The sequence below is a fragment of the Lissotriton vulgaris genome, chromosome 1_1, assembly GCF_964263255.1.
Source record: "Lissotriton vulgaris chromosome 1_1, aLisVul1.2, whole genome shotgun sequence".
NCBI classification, from domain to species: Eukaryota; Metazoa; Chordata; class Amphibia; order Caudata; family Salamandridae; genus Lissotriton; species Lissotriton vulgaris.
In genome coordinates this window covers 311,989,424-312,013,756 of record NC_141685.1, presented here as the reverse complement: position 1 = coordinate 312,013,756, position 24,333 = coordinate 311,989,424, and the positions used below count along the sequence as shown (strand labels likewise).

Genomic DNA, 24,333 nt, shown 5'->3' with positions numbered 1-24,333 from the left:
ACTTGGGGTTGATCCAGAGCTTAATTTGGAAGATTCCTTGGTGAAGCTTTTGTACATCATTGTTGCAATTGCCAGATCTCTTATTCTTAAATATTGGAAATCAGAAATAATTCCAACTGCAGATGAATGTTTTCAAAAAATCAAGAGAGTTAGAAATAGTGAATTGAGGTATGCAAAAAGGATTGGAGCTTTACGTAAATTTACTAAAATCTGGAAAGATTACTTTGACTGAGAAAAGCGTATAACGCTGGATATCCGGGATCTGGGACAGTATGTTTTTGTTTAAATACAATCTTTTGTTTGATCTGTACCTATCTCGGGCAATTTCAGTGTATTTTCAGTTTAGTATGTTTAGATTTACATGTCGGATATTTGGTAATCATTATGTCATTGATTCTCTGCCAAGAACTTAATAAAAATATGTTAAAAAAAAAAAAAATTGTTTTACCTGCTTGTAGCACTCTCCCCTGGGCACTCCCTCTCCTTCAACTCGACCGTAATCACCCAGCACAGCCGACGTAAACGCTGCCGCGGGTACTATCTCATTCTTGCCGCCATCAGCCTGGTAACTAGGCCACGCCCACTACCCTGAGGCCACGCCCACCCCCTCCGCCCCTTAAGGATGTGCCTCAGTCAGACGCGCAGTGGACGCGGGCTGCGAGCGCGCCGCCAGCGCGCCTAAGGCACGCCAAAGGTAAGCCCGTCTGCGCCAGTCCGCGCCAGACTGGGCCCAGGGCCCAGTCCCCCTGCTCCTCTCACCTCGACAGCCATCAGCTACTCTTCAAGCACTCTTAGAAAACTCGCAATGCGTACCCAGGACCCATGTCTCCACTCAATCTCTCCTGATGAGCAGTACAACAAATGCAACCATTGCCCATATAGACTCACCCCCCACTCACCTCCTAAAGTTAGGACAATCAAAATGGCTCTGCTCAACTGCAGATCCCTCGCCAAGTGCAGCACTGAGTTGAACCATCTAGTACTGAACTACGACATTGAGGTGCTGTTTCTCACAGAAACATGGATAAATTCATCCTCCGACCCAAACATAGTTCAAGCCCTTCCTCCGGGCTACCCAATCAAACATCTAGATAGACCCCAAGGGTCAGGAGGCGGCATAGCAATCATCATCAAAGCCCACCTCACCTGCCAACATAAGGAAAGCCCAATCCTCGACTGCAAAAACACTCACTTCTCCCTACATCTCTCCCCGGAAAAAACGCTGTCGGGGCTGTTAATATATCGACCCCCGGGCCCACTCGGACAGTTCCCCAACTCTCTGGTGGAGACTGCCACCTTCCTAGCCTGTCTATCTTCCAACTTTACGGTACTAGGAGACCTTAACATCCACTTTGATGACCCAGGGAACAAAATAGCTGGTGATCTCAAAGAAGACCTAGCAGCACTCAGCCTATCCTTGAAAAATTCCCAGCCCACCCATAATAAGGGCCATCTCTTGGACCCTATTTTTTCGAACATCAAGGTACTCACCTCACTCTCACCCCTACCCATCCCCTGGTCTGACCATCACCTCATCCTCCTGAAACTTCCAACCTCCACCGAAATCACCCACAACCTTCCTCCCCAAGCTCCCTCTCGCCCGTGGCATAAACTAGACACTGACGCCTGGACCAGCCTGCTGATAGCCTCCACCCCCATCCTGAACCCGGACTCCAGACAGCAAAGAAACCTATACATTGACCATGAAGCAATAAAAAACCCTTATCAAAAATACGTAAGCCACCTACTACGAAGGGAAAATCCTAGCTGCCTCCAACTCCTCTACGGAGACTTACCGCATTGTAAAATCTCTCATGAAAGTTCCCGAACCACAGCTGGCCGCTGACCCCACGGGTGCCAGGTGTACCCAACTCGCGGAGTACTTCTCATCTAAAGTCCTCAAGATCATTATGACCTTCCCCATACCCCAACCCCCTGCCAACCCACCAGCAGAGCCTATCGATCAAGACGCCCCGCCCTTAAGGCCTTCCTCCCCATCTCCATTGAGAAGTTGGTGACCACTCTCAACCATGTAAAGAGTGGCTCCCCGGACGACCCAGCTCCCATGAATAAACTGAAACTAGTAGCCCCTACAATTTTCCCCCTTCTGACCAGGCTGATAAATGCCTCCCTTTACAGCGGGACAGTCCCCGTCAACTGGAAAAGTGCGATAGTGCGAGCACTTATCAAAAAACCCAACCTAGACCCCCTGGACCCCTCAAACTTCAGACCCATCTCCCTCCTCCCAGGCATCAGCAAAGTGGCAGAAAGAATTGTAAATGAACAGCTTTCACATTTCTAGAGACAAACAACCTCCTTCGCCACTCCAGACAGGGTTCAGACTAGGGAAGGGGACTGACACCGCCCTCCTGGCCGTAACAGAGGAGACAAGGTCTATCTTGGACGCAGGGGGATCAGTGGCAGTGATACTCCTGGACCTGAGCGCTGCCTTCGACACGGTGGACCACACCATCCTCCACCACCAAAAGATCGGCATCACTGGGACCGCCCTGGCCTGGCTACAATCATTCTTGGAACACAGGACCTTCCAAGTAGCAGATAACTATGGTCGCTCCAAAGCTCTCCCCCTGAACTGTGGGGTTCCACAGGGATCCTCCCTGAGCCCCACCCTTTTTAATGTTTACATGGCCCCTTTAGACGACATTGCCTCACCATTTGGCATAAAGGTGGTCATGTATGCCGACGACACACAACTAGTCGTCTCCATCGACCAGGCAGACCAATCCATGGAGAACCTAGTCTCATACCTCCATAAAATATCCAAATGGATGGGCGACTCCAGACTCAAACTTAACGGAGAAAAATCCGAAATTATGCTCCTAGGCGACCCAAACAAACTCCCTAAAACCCTTGCCTGGCCATCTAGCATGGGCACACCTAAACAAGAAATTAAGAGCCTAGGCTTTTGGCTCGACCAGGACCTCAGCTTCAGAGCCCAAACAAGAAAGACAGCCGGCACCTGCTTTGGGCTCATGCGAGCAGCTCCGAAAATCCTCCCCCTCATTCACCCCCAGTCTAGGAAAATTCTGATCCAGGGCCTCATCATATCAAGACTGGACTACGGAAACGCCTTGTACCTGGGCGCACCAGTAGCCGTTATTAAAAAACTTCAGCACGCCCAGAATGCTGCAGCAAGATTACTAACGGGGACGAATACAAGGTGCTCAGCTAAACCCTCCCTCAAGGCACTTCATTGGCTTCCCATCCAGGAGCGCATCGCCGTTAAAGCCCTGTGTATCTCCCATAAAATCTTACCAGGCAAAGGCCCACCCATACTAAGACCACTCATCAAGCCCCACAAATCCACCAGACAGCTCAGGTCGGACTCTCTATTTCTGGCCAGCGTCCCCAGAATAAGAAGAGCTCGCACGGGCGGTCGCCGCTTTTCTTACAACGCCCCTAAGCTCTGGAACAGCCCCCCCATTAACATCCGCAAAGAAAACAATCTGCTCACATTTCGCAGACTTCTGAAAACCTGGCTGTTCCCTCAATAATCCCTCCACAGGAGTACTGTTAGGCTGTCACTTCAACGCTGGGACGCCCGAGGGTAGCTACGCGCTCTATAAATCCGCAATCAAATCATATCAAAATGCTGCTCACTCTTTATCTTAGTTACGATGGGTGCAGAAATATTGTGGTGAATTAGTGACACACTAGTAGAACTGTGAGTGAAGCAAGTCATTCTCTAAGTAATAATGGGGTGAAGCATGGTAGCTGCACCATTAGTACTGGGGGTTCAGCATAGTGATTTTCTCCAGTCTGGGTGAGGGTGAAGCAAAGTGTCTCCCTTAGTATTATTGTGGGGAGGAGGAGTAAAGGATGTCTTCTCCTTCCAGTATTACTGGGAAAGAAACAGTATCACTGTCGGTGATGATGGAGGTACCCACTGATACTAATGGAGGAAATGTATGCTGCTTCCACCTATATTGACTGTGGCGAAGCAAGATGATGGCTACCTCAGTATTAAGCATGGGCGGATTTCGCGGATCCACGATCCGCGAATTTACGGATTTGCGGATCCGCAAAATCCGCGAATTTGCGGATTCGCGGATTTTGCGGATTTCTTTAATGGGGGGGTCGTCTGTGCGAGTTCAAGTGCCTCTTGTGTGTATAAATGGTCAGAGACCGATCAGAGCAGCAGATGAAGAGAAAGAAGCTCCTGGTCACAGGAACATCACGAGGATTGTACTCGTGAAAGTCAAGGATACAAAGGCCTCTATCCAGCATCACAGCTGATTTTCGACAGTAGATTTGGGAAGAAGGCACACCTGCCCAGCCTCGACGACGCTCACGATTGTTTTTGGGCTGAAGAATGAGTCACTGAATTTGAGCTTCAACTAGTTCCAGCGACCATGTGTGTGTTACTATGCAATCGCCCCGAAGGGCGCAGGGGTCCCTTGAGTGAGCTATCCATCATAGTGGGTAAATGGCGGAAAGACGGTGCACACCGCGAGTGTGTGAGCGGGGCCAAACGGGCGGGGCTTCCATGCGAGTTCACATGCCTCTTGTGTGTATAAAAGGTCAGAGACCGATCAGAGCAGCAGATCAAGAGCAAGAAGCACCTGGTCACAGGAAGAGCACGAGGATTGCGCTTGTGAAAGTCAAGGATGCAAAGGCCTCTATCCAGCATCACAGCTGATTTTCGAAGGTAGATTTGGGAAGAAGGCACACCTGCCCAGCCTCGACGACGCTCACAACGTTTTTGGGCTGATGAATGAGTCACTGAATTTGAGCTTCAACTAGTTCCAGCGACCATGTGTGTGTTACTATGCAATCGCACCGATGTGCGCAGGGGTCCCTTGAGTGAGCTGTCCATCATCCTGTAACTATTTTAGGATGGCGCCGGCAAGCTGCCAGCGCCATCCTAAAATAGTTACTAAATTAGCTTCATCAGGAAGCACTAATAGATAAAATAAAGCAGGTACTCGAGCACCTGCTTTATTTTATCTATTAATGCTTCTTGTTGAAGCTAACTTAGTAACTATTTTAGGATGGCCCTGGCAGCTTGCCGGCGCCATCCTCAAATAGTTACAACAACTTCAAGCTTGAAGGCTTGAACTTTTGCCCTCAGATCCGCCACTCGCGGATTTGCGGATTTTCGGTAAATTCGCAGGAGTTTGCGGATTGCGAATTTACCGAAAATCCGCGCAATCCGCGAGCGGAACGGTTTTTGCGCTCACGCTTACTCAGTATTACTGGAGTTGAAGTATGCAATTATTACTGGTAGTAAAGCAATGTAGCTACATCAGTGTAGTAATACCGAGGCAGCGCCCATAGAAGCATGGTGGTTTCCTATTAATATTGAAGGTGAAGACTATTACCTTCGGTGAAGAATGAAATCTTTCTACTGGTATTGACAGAGACAAAGCGTACTGGCGTCCCAATATTACTGGAGATGAAGTTTGATGGCTCCCCAGTATTACGGTGTCTGACTCTAATGGCTCCCTCTAGGGTGACTAGGAGTAAATGTTTGCGGCTCTCCACTATCAGGGTGAAGAATGGTAGCTCAGTCAGTATTATGGAAGGAGAAGCATAGTGGCCTTCTAGCATTACTGGAGGGAAAGTTTTGTCGGTTCTCGGTGTTACTAAGTGGTATTCATGGATCTCTCCAGTGGCTTCCGACCCTTCCGTATTACAGGGGTTGAAGGATGGTGATCCTTACCTGTTTACGGGAGGTAGAGCAGGGTGGGCCCACAGAATACCTGAAGTTTACTTAGGCTGAAGGATGGTGGATCTTCCAGAGGACATGTGGTGAAGGATAATGGTTAGTTCCAAAATGTGTTTCATGTCAAGGGCTATTTTAACCAGTTTTTTGGTTTATAGCATTCGTTTTTTAGGACTTCATTGCTTGCACCATTCTGATAAAATAGTGGCATAGAGTCTGGACCTAGAGAGCTAGTGACATTTTAAAACATCAATAACAAATTATTCTGTTCTGTAAACAAGTGATACTGCTGCCATTCTTTCCAGTGTTTCTACTATACATTAAAATTCTCTATATAGCTATTGCGGCAGCGACGGTTGGCTCAGGTAAGCAAGGTGGGGTGGGGCAGGGCAGGGTGCAGCAGATGGGGGAAGCTGACAGATGACGGAATGGGTATTATTTATTTATTTATTTAATTATACCTATTCCGTCATCTGTCAACTTCCCACCGTTCGCTCCCGCCCGCCTCACCACGTTTACCTGTGCCGGCTGCCGCTGAATTGCAGGAACACCTCAGTGGTCATACTCCACCCAAAAGTACTAATACTGTGGGATATGGTAGTGTTAGGATGCAGAATGACCATAATATTCTGAGTTTGGATCCAAGAGGTGGAATGAGAGGGGAAATCAGCATGTTAATGGCATGTTTTTCCTTATCTTGCTGCCTTTTCCCGGGGTAGATGTCACCAGGATTCACCACTATTGTGTGCATGGAAAAAACTCAGCAGCATGGTATGCCGGAACATCTCATAATCCTAATTCTTCCAGGCCAAATCCAGATTACAGCAATTCCTGTAACAAGGCTATTTGTCTTGAAAGATTCAAGTCATTTACACTAGCGTAGGCAGAAATCAAGTAAACTCACGCATGCCCTAGGAAGACTTGGTTAATTGTGATATGTAGGGTATCTGCTGGTACCCCATATGCTGCTTTTGCAAGTTTTTTGATAAATCTCAGCAGGTCAAATCTGCCAACATTTATTGGGGAAAATGTCTGGTATTTACCAAAACATGCAGATTATGATGTAGTAAGCACCAAAACTCACACACTATTCCCCAACAACTCTTTATTGCATCGTATTTAACACACCTAATAAATTATTGCTCAGAAAAGTCAGATTTTATAAAGGAACAATAAATATCACAGCAGGTACTGGAGTGAAGATTTACTATAGCTCCACGTCAATGTTACTAACCTTGATGAGCTCCTTATCCCACGGATCATCAAAGTATCCCTTGTAGTTTTTCAGCTCTTCTTCATCTTCCGGAGTCACTGTGGACACTGGCAGCACCCCAGCAGGGAAGTTCAGCACATTGTAGAGCATGGTGAAGCAAAATCCAGCTGTAAGAGAGAGATAGGATGTCTGACTCCTCAGATTCAGTTTAGGAAAGGGTAAGCTTGTCCCTGGGCATTGGACTATTAAAGCAACGTGCTGAGTACTTGCACAAATGGATGGTCATAACCGGATCAAGCAACCATGGATATTACCACTAAAACATTGATAATATTTTCGAAAAATATTTTGTTTAATCATGATCATATATATGATATGAAATATTCTGGATAAAATATATGTTTTGAAGCAAAAACCTATTCAAAGTAAATGAAAAGAATTGTGTGTGTGTATATTGAATGCTAGGCTCAACATAAATATATATATATATATATATATATATATATATATATATATATATATATATATATATATATATATTTATATATATATATATAATAACTATTGCATCCCAAAAATGTACGTGATCTACTGATGTTTAGCACACCACATATTCAATGATTTTTTGACATTTGCATTAAAAATATACTTGCAACAAATAAGAAGTATTAAAATAGCTAGGATATAACTGGTTCTAGCTATCTCCCTATTTACACTAAAAGGTTAAATATACAAATGTAATAATCAGTGATGTAGCAATAGTGCCATTGGCCCTAATGCAAGCATTAAAATTGGTTGTAAGAGACAGGCATATTCTACGGTGAAGTTGCTCCCTCACATTCCAGGGCCCCAGTGGCATTGCACCTGCTGCAGTAATGATAACTATGCCCTTGTGAGCATTTTGATAGACTCACCCTCCCACTTTGGATACATTTACAAAATAACCACCATCCCAGCATCCATGCCTCTACTCAATGGTCGCCTGCGTATGTGGACTCCAGCAACCACGAGAGGCAAACCCCTGCAGAAGGAGAGTCCAGTCATCAATCTTAAATTTACAAGACAATCTAAAAAGTAGTGATTGCAAGTCAATGAAAAGTTCATTGCAACCAGTGCGGTATAAACTGGAACCGGTCCCACTCACTGACAGCACCACTAATGGCCACACCCCTGGCAACAATATGCATTAATTTGCCATATAAGGCCCAATCACCACTAAGAGGACAAAAAAAGGGAATATCATCAGGTGTTCCATTACCAAAGAGCTTTCCAGGGCAACCCACGTTGAAGGCTGGACCGAGCATAGGACAGAGCAGCACATCCAGGTTCAGCTTCCTCCACTCCTTGATGAACTCATTGACGTACTCCTGAACAAAAGAAAGGGGATTACACACAACTGCTGAGATTCATTTCACAAAACATGCCCAAGCCAGAGACTACCACCCTGAGCTCTTTACTGCCATCTGCTGGAGAGCCAGCTTGGCCCATCTTCTCAAGGAACAACGCGACATGTCAGTAAATGAGAGGGTCACTTGCTTTGTTTCTCAAGATGGTCATCAACTATCACACAATGCATTACCAAACCTAACACCAAGATTAAATGTGTGAATGATTAGAAGATTGAGATGCGAAGTGAGTGACTCAATAAGTGAGTGGGACGGTACCCGTAATTCATCATTTTACATGGCACAGCAGACCCCATGTCACAGTAGCTTAGTGATCACCCAACAAGAATCACTCTGCGCTTCTCTCCAGTTTTAAAGATTTAAACCTCACACTGATTGGAGATACACATCACATTATTACTGAAACGTGGATACATTTATTCTTAGAGTTTAGCATTGATTGTTCCAATTACTGGTTAGTTATCAGTTCCACTGGAATTACTTTGCAGTAAAGAAGAACATTATGCAGCAAGGTTGACTGCATTTATTTCCGCAAGGAGAAGAAAATTATGCAAAAATGATGTGCTGCATAATAGCCATATAACCTTTCTTGCACCTTCATTTATTCAACCCTACCGCATAATTTGCTCAATTTAAAAACAGGTCAGCATTTGAACACAGTGCATTTCATATGTGTATGTCTCACTTGGAAGTACTTTAGGATTTAAAATCTAGGAAATAAAAATAGATGAACAATGTTCGTGGATCTTCTGCAGCTTTGAGTACAACATTTTTTAATAATGAAATAAAATATCATGATCAAGAAGCGATAATTGTATCCTGTTTGAACTGCCTTTACATGTTTAAAGATCTCCCTTCCTGCTGCAACAATGTTTGGACAACGTTGCTACCTCTTGAAATAGCAAAGTGCAGCACTCAACAGCTGAAAGTGGATCAGTTAACTTTTATAAAGAGTATGGTGCCCCTACACTATGTGTGCAGAAATCTGAGTAGCTTTTGATCTGCTTGAGCCAGAAGCATTTTTGTTGAAATGTGCAGATTAGGCAGCATATGATGGATTATGCGGTGACAGCTGCTCAACTCTGTTTCTTGAATAGCTCTGGGAATACTGAACTATTGACGCTGTAACGTTAGGATTTTAGATACTTGATGTTTTAGGCGGTCATTTGATGCGGTCAGATAGCCTGTGCGCCCGTAAGTGGCGGAGGTTATGGTCCAGGTTATCAGAGTAAAACACTGCACACCTCCCTTTTAGAGAAACCATTCAGAGCTTCTCTTCCCCCATTTAGGTTTTTCCTCTGAGCTCCAAACTAGGTCCCAGATTCAGTGGGAGCTGGTGTGCGTCTCAGAGGGTTTGGTGTGAACAGTCACCTGGATCCATGGTGCTCCTGTACAGAAATCCTTCGACAGGATCTCAGTTAGAATGAATCTTGAAGTGCTTCTTAAGTGCCTGCTTTTTTATGAGCATTGACTTCTTTATCACCTTGGGCAAGGCTATCACTCTAGGTCTCACTTCTCCTCGGACTCTCTGTGTGATCTTGGAAAGCTCCCATTTGCCAATGTTCTTTTCATTTTGTTTACTTTTTACAAGCCCTTGACAATTCAGAAGACTCCTTCTTCCACGGGTCCTGTATTACGGCATGCAGAGTAACAACAGAAACTGTGATCTCTGTCTGCCCAGCAGGCTCAAAAGACTTTGTATACAAAATACAATTCCAGGAGCATGAGTCTTCTCATTCCCACTGGGGAGACAGATTGCAACCTCACATTGATTGCAAACAACTTTCTGGGGTTACTTTGAAGGTCAGACCTTACTTTTAGAGTTTAACCGAATTTATAATCACTACCTGTCCATGAGGCTCAGAATAATTGTGTAGGCTTGCATTGCCTCTGCAACATATTTGGGCCTTTACAAAGTAGGTGATGCTAGTGGCTGGCTACAGTGCCCTTCTTGGTTTGTCACCATCATCTGGCTGCAAAGTAAATGAAAGTTTCTTTCTATGGTTCTTTGCCGAAGCTCTTCTTTCAATGTGGAATACATAAAGGGCCTACATGCTTAATAACTGCGTCTTGCTGCAACCACGTAAGCATAAAGGTTTACTACTAACTTCACAATCTGCGCTGCCAGAGTAAAGCATAATTACATCTACAGTTTAAAAAAGGAAAACAGAAACTGGATTTTCCTTCTTAAGATACCTTTTTCTAAAAAGAAAAAATGAATAGCAGAAATGAAATATTATGGCAATTTGTTTTCACTATATAGGCCATTACAGGAAAGACATAATTCATCTATGATTCCACAGGTTCTGAACAGCAGCAGTTTAAATTTACTTTAAACTGACTGTCATATGTGTTTACAAAATTACTAACTGCTTTTAATGCTGTTTAAATGTGCACTATCGATTTTGCTTTATTTCTTCTATTCTGCAATGTACATGCATTTCAGATGTTTGAGGGAAGCGTGATGGTGTGACCATGTATTATAAACAATAATATACCATATGCCGTGTTCCTCGATATGGTCATGGAAATCCTTGGTGACTTGCAGGATTCTTATAATGTATAGAAGGAGGTACTTTATTTCATATAATTAATACAAAGTCTCAAGCCAGGCCCATGTGTTAATATATCACAACTGTTCATTCCAAAGAAAATAAATGAGTGATTAGGATATTCAGGGGAGGTCTACATACACATTACAGGTCCTAGATTGAGATAAATCCTCTGAAGTGTGAAAGTGCCAATCCTAACATGATTTGATTAGGTAACACTCAGTGTGTTTTTATAATTGGAGGGTGGTCTGCAGCTCAACTCACATGCATGTGGGTCACAATAACATAGAACATGTTACCTCTAGTAGTAACTGAGTAAAAAGGCCATTCGGGAACAGAGATTTAGACCTAATAATAACACAGAAAGGAATAGCTTCGATTTAAAAAAAAAAGAGACACTAACCTAAGAAATATTGACAAACTACTATTCGATCTGCGGGCCCATCTAACATGCACATAGTCTTTCAGATTCATTTTAAATTGTTTGAAAAAGAACATAATTTTAAATATAATATGTGAAACTACCAGCCAGTATATGATGAAACTAAATGCTCCAATCCAGTCTTATCTGGCCTAACCAGTCCCATATCAATGTGTACTTTGTGTATTTCTCAAGATCAGATACCTTCCCTTAGATACCTATCAGAGGGAGCCCTCATCTAAGAATCAGTACACTTCTTTAGTTAGCCATTATGTTGTGCAACAAAGTCGTTGTCACCTAAATGTGATATTGTGTAAAGGGGTCAATGCAATGCCCACTCCCCCCTTCAACGCAGCTTTACTCTATAGCAACTGTCACCAGCATTAGTAAATAAAGATTTATTCTTCAGTCGAAGAGAGCTCCCACTGAGCAGGTTTGCCACCAACAGACGCTACAAAGATGGAGTGTAGGTTCTCCAAAGAATACAGTATTTCAGCTGCTCCTTCTGAAATGTTTTTTAAGAAACATTTTGAAGGAGGAGTACCATTTCAGGAAGTTAAGTGAAATCTTTCTCGTGCTGAAAAACAACAGTTCATTTAGATATCTGCAAGTAGGACAACAAGCTCTTGTGGTAGCATATCCCCCAACACCTCGAGCATATCCCCAACAGCTCCAGCAGTGCAGTATCCAGACTACCATTGTAGGAATGTCATCCTTTTTTGCCCTGATCGCCCCCATTTATTTGACTAAAACTGGTGGTTACTGACTGTGAAAGTGCCTGGGCTCTGACAACCAGGCCCAGGTATATGATAATTGGTGTAATTCTAGTTGGCCAAAATAGCCTTCCTGTAAGACCTTTGTTTATGGTAGGACATGTAGGTTTCGAAACCTCAGTCGTCATAATGCACTTACAAGTGCCCTGCTGTGGTGTCTGGTGTCTTTTGAAAGCCAGCCGTGTCTTGCAGGCTGGTTTTAAAATAAAACTGTGTCCAAATTTGTCCTGGGAATTAAAAGTACTTCCCAATTCTAAACCTATCTTTTTATTCATAAACTCCACCCCTAAGGTTTGACCCTAGGTGCCCCAAGGGTAGGGTGCCTTGTTATAAAAGGCAATAACATTATAAAATATGATTTATGTGCCCTGGTGGGGAAAAAGCAGCCAAAGTAATGCTTCCCCATTGTAGTGTTGCTAGCTCCATAGGCTAACATGGGGAGGCTTTAGTAAACTTTAATAAAGTCTAACTTTTGATTGGAAGTAGCTAGTAACATAATACAAAGTATCAAAATGATATTTACAATACACCCAACAGCTTGCCATGGTTGGATTTATTATAATGATAGCAGGAAATAAGTTTCAAAACTTACTATTCTGAAGTTACCTAAAAAAGCCCTGTAGCAGTCTCTTCAAATTGGCCATCATCTGACAACGTGAGCCAAGCTGCTGCCTGAGTAGGTGTTAAGAGTCCTGGAGCTGAAATAATACAGCCATTTGGTGGGAGGAGATTTGTTTCCTGGATAGGAAGGGGGCTTGGGAGATAAACTGAACCTCAAAAGTAGAAGCCAGGATCCAGGCCAGCCCCCACTTCCTTGATCCCCAGCCAGATGGTATCCCTTGAATTAGATTAGATGGGGGGATGGAAGGGGAGTGTAGGGAAAAGTTAGCAATGCATGTGGGCTGGGTTAGCCATACTTCTCCAATTTGATTTTTAAGAAACTGTGCGTTCTTGTTCAAAACTTTGCAACACTTCCCAGGAAGTGGTCATACCAGGAGGTGGCAACTTGAACCCCATTGGTTGGAGTGTCTCCCCCTCTTCCCTACCAAGAACAGAGTATAGATATGGGTGATCTGCAGGAGCCCCTCAGATTCCTGCCAGAAACATCTGAAGAAGGACCATTGGACTGCACAACAGAGGACTGCGTTCAGAAGGACTGCACCTGGTGCACTTTAAAGGCTTCACACAACAAGAACTTTGATTGTCTTCAAGGATAAGGAGCAAACTTCCGGAGCAGCAACAGATAGAAAAGTGCTGTAAAAAGCAACCTGCAACATCCATTAGGAGGACAACTCCAGTTGTCCAGCTTCACCTGGATTTTCCTTGACTAACCAGGTGCATTGTGGGAGTTGGAATCCCAGACCCCTAAGAGGCAAAGCAGAGATTCTGAAACCTTGGCTGTTGCTTTGAACCCTTTCTGACTTTCAAGGAACCTTTCAGAAGAAGAACTGCAGATTTGGGAACTTTTTGACAACTTTTGTGAAAAAGCTCCAGAAGAAGACCGCCATCGACAACAAGAGTCAAGCTAGCGACGTCGACCCGCGACTCGGCCTGACCACCCAGATTTACCCCGCTGAAAGCTACGGAGCTCCTCATCGTTGACAGCAAAGATCTTCAGAGCTCACCAAGGCATTGCACTGCAGCAGGCTGCCACTGTCGTTGAATCAAAATCCAGATCTGAGGACCCAATCATTCAACGTCAAGAGAAAAAGCTCCAAAAAAGTGACTATTTTAGAATGTAAAAACTTGACCGGGACCAACTACTCATCATATTCGGCCTACGCTCTATTGCGCTCAGCCTGAAACTTTGACTTTGTCCCAGTCCAGTGCTACCAGATAGCCGCTTTTGGCACTTTACACTTTTAGATGCTAGAATGCACATTTTTTAATTTAAACTTTAAAAAATCATATCTCCAACTCTCTACATTGGGTTTCTGTTGTTCTGGTGTCATTTTAAAGATAACAATATTTTCTATTTTTATTGATTACTGTTGTATTTTTATTGTGTTGCTGTCTTGAAATAACAATGAAATACCATTATTTGTAAAGCGCACAGCTACCTCCAAAGTGGTTTCCTGGCGCTGGGGGCCCTCGGGAAGATTAAGCAAGCTACATGGTGCTGTGCTAACCTGCTGCCGGTACCGGGGATCGAACCGTGAACCCTGTAGTCTGGAGTTGGGCACCCTGGCCTCTGCGCCACATCTCTTCCATCTTGGTGATATTAAATGCTTTACACATCTGTCTCCTAAGTGAAGCCTGACTACTCATCAGCCAAGCTGCAAAGTGTTGAGCAAGGATTCATTTATTGAGACTTGATCTGATTTGCGATTGTGGTGATATTACTAACTGTAGGTACCTACCTATATCCCCTAATAAACCACCTTCCAACAACCATATTTAAATGTAGTTGGGTGTGGTTGACACGGAAGGAGCACGTTCAACAAATCTGCACTATGCCAATCTGTCTGCAATGTCATGGCAACATGACAAACCAGTAAGCATGTGTGCAGCTTTGTAGGAACACTGAACTCTTTTTCCAGGCTTTTCATATCAGTTGAATGACAGGAAATCATAGGTCCCAATTTAGAGTTTGGCAGGCAGGGCACTCTGTCACAAACATGACAGTGTACTCTATCTGCCAAACTGTCGGTCTGCCTGACTCGGCTAGAGACAGACAGACCATAAGGTTTCTGCCAGCGGAGCCCCCATTGGCTCTGGCAGTGAAATATTTCATCCAAAGGCCAAGTAGGCTGGAGGGTGTAATACCTTTCCTCTGCTGGTCCTTACTCTATTTAGGGTGGATGAAGTAATGTCTTTTTCTGCCCATCACCATCAGGAAAAACCTAGCAATGTGGGATAGAAAATACAAACATTCCCAAAGAGGAAATTCCCAACGTTTATCTTTTTTTGTTTTTTTCAAAAATAAGCTACCACGTTGAAAGTTTGTTTTTGAATGACAAAACAAAAAAAATGATAAAAGTTTGGTGGACAGCCTTCAAAACCGATGACAGCCGATCAGCAAATGTTTCATAAATTAAAGGGAACAGCTGGGATGGCAATTATCTCTAAATAAGAAGGATGGTAGTCCATCAGGAGGGAGGAGGTAGGTGATGTTGTCTACCACCCTGATGGACAGTGTTTCATCCGTCAAACTTAAAATGAGGCCCATGGTCTTGAAATTCTGCCCCAAAACAGAGTGGGTCTCTCAGTGACATGGAACCAAATGTCCTGTGATGTCTGGCCTATCACGAATGCGTTTCCAACAGCGTAGCTCGCTGAAACTCTGCCAATGCGTTAAATGGTTCATTTATCTAGAAGTGTGGTGATTGCGCATCTGCAAACTCATGAGATTGTCCTATACAGTAATTATTAGGTGCAGAATACCAAACTAGTATGAGTTTTAAGCCACGGAGTGGAGAAAAGGCACTAATTGTTTGAGTTTTTCCCATTCTGAAGTGTGTAAACACAATATTTGCCACATTTCCTTGCACAATTTGGACCAGGTTTTACCCTCCACAAATCATGCATTCAGAAATCATTGGGGTGATCAATTTGTGCTTCAGCTGGAATCCCGAGAGTTTTCATCCAAATTAGGTGTAACACCAGAAAGGTTAAATCCTCCTCTTAAAAACTCATACAAATATTTTAATAACAATAATGGAGTACAAGCAAAAAGTAATGGCTGCTTGTCCCACTGTAATGATTCTGGAAAAATGGCTGACTCTTTACACTACTCTAAGTTTGAAAAATGTATGTAATGACAAAGGTCATTTTATTGGAACTAAAATGTGGAAAAACACACAAATCTTTGCTGGATTACCTTTATCGCGGTCCTGTGCTTCCAGTAGCCCTTCACAGATCTGCAATCCAAGAACACAAGTGCAACATTAGTAACTTTCTATGCCTGTGCTGACATCTTACCCAAGATTAATTCAGAGTAGAAGACCCAGTGTTAAAACAATGACTACATAGAAGCTGTTCGGTTTTTGCTATATTCATGTTGCAAATAAATATGGTTTGCTTGAAGTCTCACAGACATGCTGAACAAGGGGTGGAACATTCATAGCTGTGAAGTGAAGCGGTCACTGGGATATTTGGAAAGTTGTTGGTCTTATGTAGACAGTAGCCTATCTAGACCTTTTGCCACCCATGGCGATCGGTGCGTTTGCCGTCCCGCGAATGCCACAGGTAACAGCTGTGGTAGAGTGGGGAGGGAGCTTCCCCACCCATAATACCTTGCTCTGCCACTGTGTGTAGAGTTTGGCAGCGCAGGAGATCGGCCAAAATGTGTAGAGGTCCCTTCCACCCAATTTAAGTTGCCACTGCAGCCAATTCACTATTAATACCTGGATCTGCCGAACTCTAAATAATGCCCTATTTGTATTGGTCATTATTTTTAATGTTTCCAAGTGTGGTATGTACTAAGGTAAACACAAAGTGGGTGCAATTTATAAAAAAGAAAATATCTGAACCTGTAGGTTTACTTTCTCGCTTGTGTGCCAATTAAGGCATAATACAAATTCAAAAACGTTTCCAAAATATTTTAGAAAATCTGTAATAGTTATATGTTTTTGCCAATTATGTGCTTGCAAAAATAGTAAACATACATAATTTTTCATGGGATCAACTTGTGCATGCAAACATTTCTTTATATAAGTGCAGTTTTTCTCAATGGGAAAAATATTTTCCTGGTGCAGACTCAATTCAATTTAATAAGCTTTATGCGGTTGAAATAAAAACGATCATAAAAGCACATGATTTTATGACTAAAACCTATACAAATCAGCATATCAATGGAATACATTCTTGACTGTTAGGGCACTTTAAAAAAAAATCATACTTTTCCTTAAATTAATTGATTTTAAAATATAAGTTGCAGTATAAAAACAGATATCAGGCTCTTGCATGGTAAACAGCAGACTCATAGCAGCATTTGGTGTTAAAGTGCAGTATTTTCTAAACAGGGGTTTGAGGAAAGCAATACGGAGGTTCAAATACAAGTCACAAATAAGGAGAAATTGCAAATATAGTAAACATGCATAATTTTTCATGGGATCAACTTGTGCATGCAAACATTTTTTTATATAAGTGCAGTTTTTCTCAATGGGAAAAATATGTTCCTGGTGCAGACTCATTTCTGCACACCCTCAACAATTTTGGAGGGGTTTCTACCCATTCCACTCTGAAATTGTATTTTCTCTTCCCATTGACTGGAATATCTCTGACAGCTTCTGGGCGAGAATGGGCTGTGGAGAGTATGGCGAATACCACAAAATCACGTTTCTGCATAAGCGCAACCCATGTGAATCAGGTTCTTTCAGCATCTAATGAACTAATGGCAATTGGACAGTCCGATTTGCTGTGGATTCCCTCCTAATTTAATAGTGACATCGCGTGGATGGGCGTTCTTTAAGGTGTCATACGTGATGGTATTGTCCTGGTTGTTTTACGTGTATGTAGCATCAGTCTGTACCTCCACCGAAGGCGTAATCTCCAGATGCATCAGTTTTCATTTAATATTGAGATCAAGATCTCTCTCTCAGGCACACGGGTTGCAATATGCAAAAAAGCAAATCTTGGACAGTGATGTATTAAGTATATGAGATCTGTGATCACCCTGGGATATGGTCTAGAAGGTTCAAGCTGCAACTGGTGGACATGTGGTTCACAGTCTGCGGATTTGGCTTCTCCATAAAGTAAAGTAAGGTAGCAGCCTTATTGCGTCATTTAGGATTTTGTAAAAAAAAGTCTCTGTTCCAATCAACGGCTCACTGGCAAATTTATATGTTTCACTGAAACTCCGGCCCGCACTCCCGGTGCCACCACCCATGACATCCCTTTCCACCACAGTCGTAATATTCAAAATCATGTCAGCGTTGTGGCCACAACGTAAAAAGTTTCCATCTAGTACAGAGTATTAATGATTAAATGGGTATAGAGACAAAATATCGACTCCAAAATATCGACTGGACATAATATCGAGTTTTAAATATAGACTGGACAAAATATCGACTGGACATAATATCGACTACAAAAATATCGTTTTTCAGGTAAGTGAAGTAATATCGACTGTATAAAATATAGATAGCAAAAATATCGATTTTTTAATAATATATAATATTTTATAGTGTATTTTTATGTAATAATATGTGTGAATAGTGTGTATTAATGTTATAAAATATTTTATTACATGAATTTTGTTTTTATAATAATTGCGTAATGTAATTCTGTAGCGGGTTGTGGGTTTATAGGGGAATAGGGTGGGAAGTAATTTAATAATAATTAATTAATTAATATATGTTTGTTAATATTTTTAATTAATAATTAATTGATAATTAATTAATATTAATTAGTTAATTAATTAATATAATTTTGAATATATTTTGTATTAGTAAATAATTGTTAATTAATTAATTGTAATTAGTTAATTACATTAATTAGAGTACATTTTTAATATATATAATTTTGTGTTATTTTTAAGTAATTAATTTTGAAAAAATAATATTAATTATTAAAATAATTACAGCTAATGTTCTAATATATTTACTTTATTGTTATTGTTAATTAATAATTAATTGGTAATTAAATAATATTGATAAATTTTGGGTAAAGGAGCATTTTTAGGGTTCAGGGTCAGTTTTCAGTTCATGGGTAAAGGGGTATTTTTAGGGTTCAGGGTCAGTTTTCAGTTCATGGGTAAAGGGGTATTTTTAGGGTTCAGGGTCAGTTTTCAGTTCATGGGTAAAGGGGTATTTTTAGGGTTCAGGGTCAGTTTTCAGTTCATGGGTAAAGGGGTATTTTTAGGGTTCAGGGTCAGTTTTCAGTTCATGGGTAAAGGGGTATTTTTAGGGTTCAGGGTCAGTTTTCAGTTCATGGGTAAAGGGGTATTTTTAGGGTTCAGGGTCAGTTTTCAGTTCATGGGTAAAGGGGTATTTTTAGGGTTCAGGGTCAGTTTTCAGTTTTTGGGTAAAGGGGTATTTTTAGGGTTCAGGGTCAGTTTTCAGTTTTTGGGTAAAGGGGCATTTTTAGGGTTCAGGGTCAGTTTTCAGTTTTTGGGTAAAGGGGTATTTTTAGGGTTCAGGGTCAGTTTTGGGTTTTTGGGTAAAGGGGTATTTTAAGGGTTCAGGGTCAGTTTTGGGTTTTTGGGTAAAGGGGTATTTTTAGGGTTCAGGGTCAACAAATAAGATTTAAAAAAAATATTTTTATTATTTTCATTTATTTTTTAATTATTATAATTTAATTTAAGTCGTTTTAAGTATATTTTAGTAATTAAAATTTAATATTAATTTAATTTAACACTGTTTTTAATAAAGTCGATATTTTTTACATCTATATTTTTGTTAACGATATTTTGTACTCGATATTTTTGTACTTACCTGTTTGTAGATACAAACTCGATATTTTGACTGTCGATATTTTGTCCACGATATTTTGGCAAGTCGATATTTTGTCCCTCGATATTATTTCAGTGATCCGATTAAATGGTAAGCTCTATTTTCTGCTTTACTTGTATCAGACTTGTTCTCTGCTCTGACTTCCACTTAGTTTCTATATCCTAAAAAGGGTGGGCTATCAGACCATTTTACTTATGCCAGTGTAAAACGTTGTGATGCAGAGGGAGGTGAGAGTGATATTGTACCGAATACCATGTATTGAGTGACTAATTGAGAATAAAGATGCCAAGTGACACTCCGGGCCTGATTTAGATCTTGGCTTACAGGTTACTCCGTAACAATGGTGATGGGTATCCCGTCTGCCGACATATAGGTCCCATAGGATATAATGGGATTCATATTTCCATGGACGAGATATCCATCACCATTGTGATGAAGTAACCCGTCGACCAAGATCTATGTGTAGGCAATCACTTACCTCGTTTGACTTCTTAGCTGTCACGTACAGTAAGACCCCTTTTATAAAATACTGAGTTCATGCTAGTTTCACTAAACCAAGACAATTTCAAAGCTCGCTATTCTTAGACCATTCATGTGTAATTAAGGGAAATTATACAAGAATTGGACAATTTATGTAATTATTTTTCAATAAAGGCTTACCCGACTCCACAGTGTGCATTCAAATGATGAGCAATTCTTGGATACTGAAATAAAAAATTGAAGATAGTTATTGTTGCATATGGGCAGATTTACTAACAATTTTCACTGGGATTGCATTACAAAAGTGATGCAAACCCGCATAAATAGTGCAAGACAGGCTTGAAGAGAGCCGGCGCAGCGGGAGAGAGTAGCGTTATTCATCTCTTTTCCTTTCACCAATGCAGCCCAGTGGTAAATCTACCCCATAGAGTCTAACAAGATAGTAGATGTCAGATATTTACAAATGGTATCCCTGTCATACAAAGAGTTCTCCATGAAGGTGAGAAAATGTAATGATAATAGGTAAATATGGGTTCAGAATGAAAGTGTGAGCACACTGGGCCTCACTTACCAAAGAGTTGCTTGCACGTTGCAGTGTACTCCTTGCTCACCATATTGTGCATTCAGCAATCAGGCTACAGGCCTAATTCACAAAGATATTTGTGTGAGTTGTTGTGTCCTACTCCTGTCTTACTTGTGAGCATCACTTGCATATTGAGCCTGATTCAAAAGTTTTATTTAAGACTAATGGTATCTTACTCCACATTAAGTTGTGTCTTACTCATGAATTTCCAAAATAAGAGTAAGCAACAGTAAGAGTGTATAAAATCATCTGTGGGAAAGCATGGCTTACTCCCAGAAGCAAGCTTACTCCAGGAAATATATCAGTAAAACACACCAAGGCCTGAAGTAAGACACAGGTGAATCAGGCCTGGAAGCTGATGTGTAATTCACAGCTAAATCAAGAGTAAAACAATATTACTCTTAGAAACAAGCCACACACATGTTCCCATATTTGTAAATGGGGGTTGTGTGTTGTGGAAGAGCAGGAGTATGAGGAAAGGGCTATGTGTCCTAGCCATCAGTGCTTATCTATGTGTCGGGTGCTTGGGTGAAGGACAGGGAACATCAACATGCTGCTTGCGGTTCATCTATATGGGTTCAGAGCACACAATTCAGAGGATGGCCAATGAATAACCAATTCCTTAGGATGCTGTTTTTACATTTCCAACCTCATTAAAAGAGCAAATGTCTGAACATGTGAAGCAAAACTCTTGCACTAATGGGCTAATAGACTAAAAAAAATCTGCCAGGATGCACAGTGATCTGTAAAATACACAAAACCCTGAGGAAACCTCCCTTTGGTTCCACTGCTGATCTCATGAAGCCTGATCAATTTATGAGACTCTTACCTGTGCTTCTTTCTCCTCTGGGCCAAGTTCTCAACACATCTCTGTCTAGGGCTATTGTCCCTAGGACTTGGAAGCAGGCCAGGTCGGTTCCTCTGTTAAAAGAGCCCACCCTCGATACAGCTAAACATGAGAACTTCCGTCCTATTTCTTTTCTGCCATGGGTCTCCAAGATCTCTGAAGCCTATATAAATTCCATCTGATCAGGCTTTCTGGAGGAGAATAAAATACTTGACTCCTCCCAGTGTGGCTTTCGTCCAGGCCTCAGCACAGAGTCTTCATTCTTAGCAGTGACCGAACACCTGAGGGCAGCACTGGATGAGGGATTGTTGGAAGCCAGAGTCCCAGTCCTGCACCACTGTCACCAAATGCAAGACCCAGGACTCCTCACTCAACATAAGGCCAAGTAAGAACACCATTTGATATAGCCCTGCTCACCCCCTTAGTAGCTTGGCACCAGCAGCTAGGCCTATCTCCAAGGGAAGAGTGTACAGTATGTGCAACCACACTCACAGCATTCCACTGGTGACACTACAAATGGACTCCACACGAGTTTGATAAAATGAGTAACCCTCGGCGGCCAACTACACTACGCTCGCGAAGTTTGCGTAGTTTGTGCTGTTTCGCGCACAGTACAAAATCACGTAGCGTAGCTGCCATTTTTTGCTCGTTCGCGGTCCTCAAAGTCAAGTTGGGGACCGCGAGCGAGCAAAAGGACATCCCGGCAAGACTTTTTCCTTGTTAACTATCAGCAACATCAAGTTGGCGATCGCAAACGAGGAAAATAAACCTCCCAGCAAGATTCTCAACGCGGAGAGGTCAGGTTTCTCATTTTGAGTGGTCGAGTGTGCTCGCGACCGCTCGCGATGAGAAACTACCAGTCTGTGTTGAGAGAGCTGCCGCTCGAGTAAATATCTACTTGAGCGGCAGAAAACAACAGCTCGCACTGTGCGAGATGCCGTTTTCAATGATCGCACAGTGCGGACAAGCATCCGGTGCTGTGCAATCATCACGAACAGAGCACTACGCAGTTCCCGTAGCGCTACGAGTATCTCGCGTAGTGAGAAGTGCACTTCTCGTAGTTATGCATATCGAAAATACGCAAACTACGCCCAGGGTTAAAAAGGAGTATAAACTTTATATAAAAAGATATACAATCAGACCACACCATACAAAAGTCAACATATAATAAAGGGTAATATTCATTCCGGCTGGCTGGTAGGTTTCAAATCCCAATCACCGCTTTCAAAATCCTATGCTGATCACAATGCTAGCATCACACACATTGCAATGGCCAAACAATAGTGTGCTGCGTAATGATACAATCCTGTGCTGGGCAAAGGAGAAATAATACAATGCGTAACAATACACCCCGGTACCTTGCAATGGGAGAAATAATGCAATGCGTACCACTACAATCATCTATTTTGCAATTAAGGAATAATGGAATGCATAGCTACAATCATGTACTTTGCAATTAAGTAATAATGCAATGCTTAGCTACAATCATGTACTTTGCAATGAAGAAATAATGCAATGCGGGCCGCTACAATCCTGTACTTTGCAATGGAGAAATAATGCAATGCGTATCGCTACAATTGTGTACTTCGTTATGCAGAAATAATGTTAGGCGTCATAAGACAGTCCGGCAGTTCATTAGCAGCAATATTGCCAATCTGTATTATGACAGCCTCTTCGATAACAGTTGCCCCCCACATGAATCAACGATGACAAAGTACAGCTTCTCACTTGGACCAGAGTTCTGCCACTCCTTTGTTCAGTATGGGACCCAATCTGAGCCGAAGCAAAGGCTCACATCGCCAGATGGACTGAGAGGCCGAGAGAGTGTCCCTCCGAGCCCTCACCCCACCGAGGCAGTGATCCACGTTACCTGGGGGCGTGACCTCACTCTCCTCTCCTCCTTCAGCAAACTGGGCCTTCCATGCAGAACTTTCTCAATGGGCCTCAGCTCGGCCTGGCTGCTAAGCTCCTGCGTGGCTGCCAGCCCGGGCTGTGACTGTTAGGAAGGTCTCAGGCAGCCACAGGGCACACGTACCCCACGCCTCTGAGATTACCTTACTCCGGGTGCACGTTCACCACAGCACCCTCCTGGTCTCCTCTGGCACAAAGCCACACACAATGCTGATGGGACTTCACGTCTAATCCGAGTGCCCGTTCACCAGGCACTCCTTCTTGCGGTCTTAGTTGGCACCAAGACACGCACACCGTGCTGTGCTGCAGAGACTCACTTTCTTCCGGTGCACACGATGATCAGCCGATCACCTCCATAGTCCCCGGTTGCACCAAAGCACACACACTGCTTTACTGGGACTTATTCCAACTCCGGTGCCTCAATATCCAGGCGCTCTTCACCATCGCCTTCGGCCCCACCCCGACACGCTCACTGTGTTCGAGCCTCACTTCTCCTCTGGTGCACTCGATGACCAGGCGTTCTTCACCAGAGCTTGCCGTGCACCCCGACACGCACCCTGCGCATCTGAGACTCACTCCATTTCAGATGCACACGCTGACCAGGTGCTCTTCACTAGCCCCTGCAGTGCACCACGACACTCACCCTGCGTGTCCGAGTCTCACTTCGCCTCCAATGCACACACTGAACAGGCGCTCTTCACCAATGCCTGCGGTGCACCACGACATGCACTGAGCGCGTCTGAGACTCACTTCACCTTTGATGCACACATAGACCAGGTGCTCTTCACCAACGCCTTCTGTGCACCAAGACAGGCACCCAGTCTGTCCGAGTCTCACTTCTCCTCCATGTGTCTAAGATCACAGGGCACACCTTCTGAGGGTCTCAAGCTGCCACAGCAAGTGCCCACCGCATCGCTTGAAACTTCTTCGGAAACTTTTATGTTCCTGTGTTTCCAAACAGGGAGCCAGCTCACCTTAGGGTAACAAGACACAGCACAAAGCAGAGTCTTCTTCAAGCAGGGGGACTCAGCGCACAAAGCACAGTCCCCACAGCCTCTTCCTTGGAT

General features: G+C 42.9%; 1 protein-coding gene across 3 annotated transcripts in view; it reads right to left on the bottom strand.

Annotated features, from left to right (window-relative positions):
* Nucleotides 1–24,333, bottom strand: part of LOC147747102 (vitamin D3 hydroxylase-associated protein-like) — a 382,698-nt gene that overhangs the window by 20,987 nt on the left and 337,378 nt on the right. For all 3 annotated transcript variants that reach the window (XM_086952351.1, XM_086952352.1, XM_086952350.1), the window contains exons 11-14: nucleotides 20,106–20,149; nucleotides 15,872–15,911; nucleotides 8,158–8,266; nucleotides 6,921–7,066 (exon numbers count right to left, since the gene is read on the bottom strand). In XM_086952351.1, coding sequence (XP_086808477.1) covers nucleotides 6,921–7,066; nucleotides 8,158–8,266; nucleotides 15,872–15,911; nucleotides 20,106–20,149 — 339 coding nt within the window. The remainder of the gene's footprint in view (nucleotides 1–6,920; nucleotides 7,067–8,157; nucleotides 8,267–15,871; nucleotides 15,912–20,105; nucleotides 20,150–24,333) is intronic.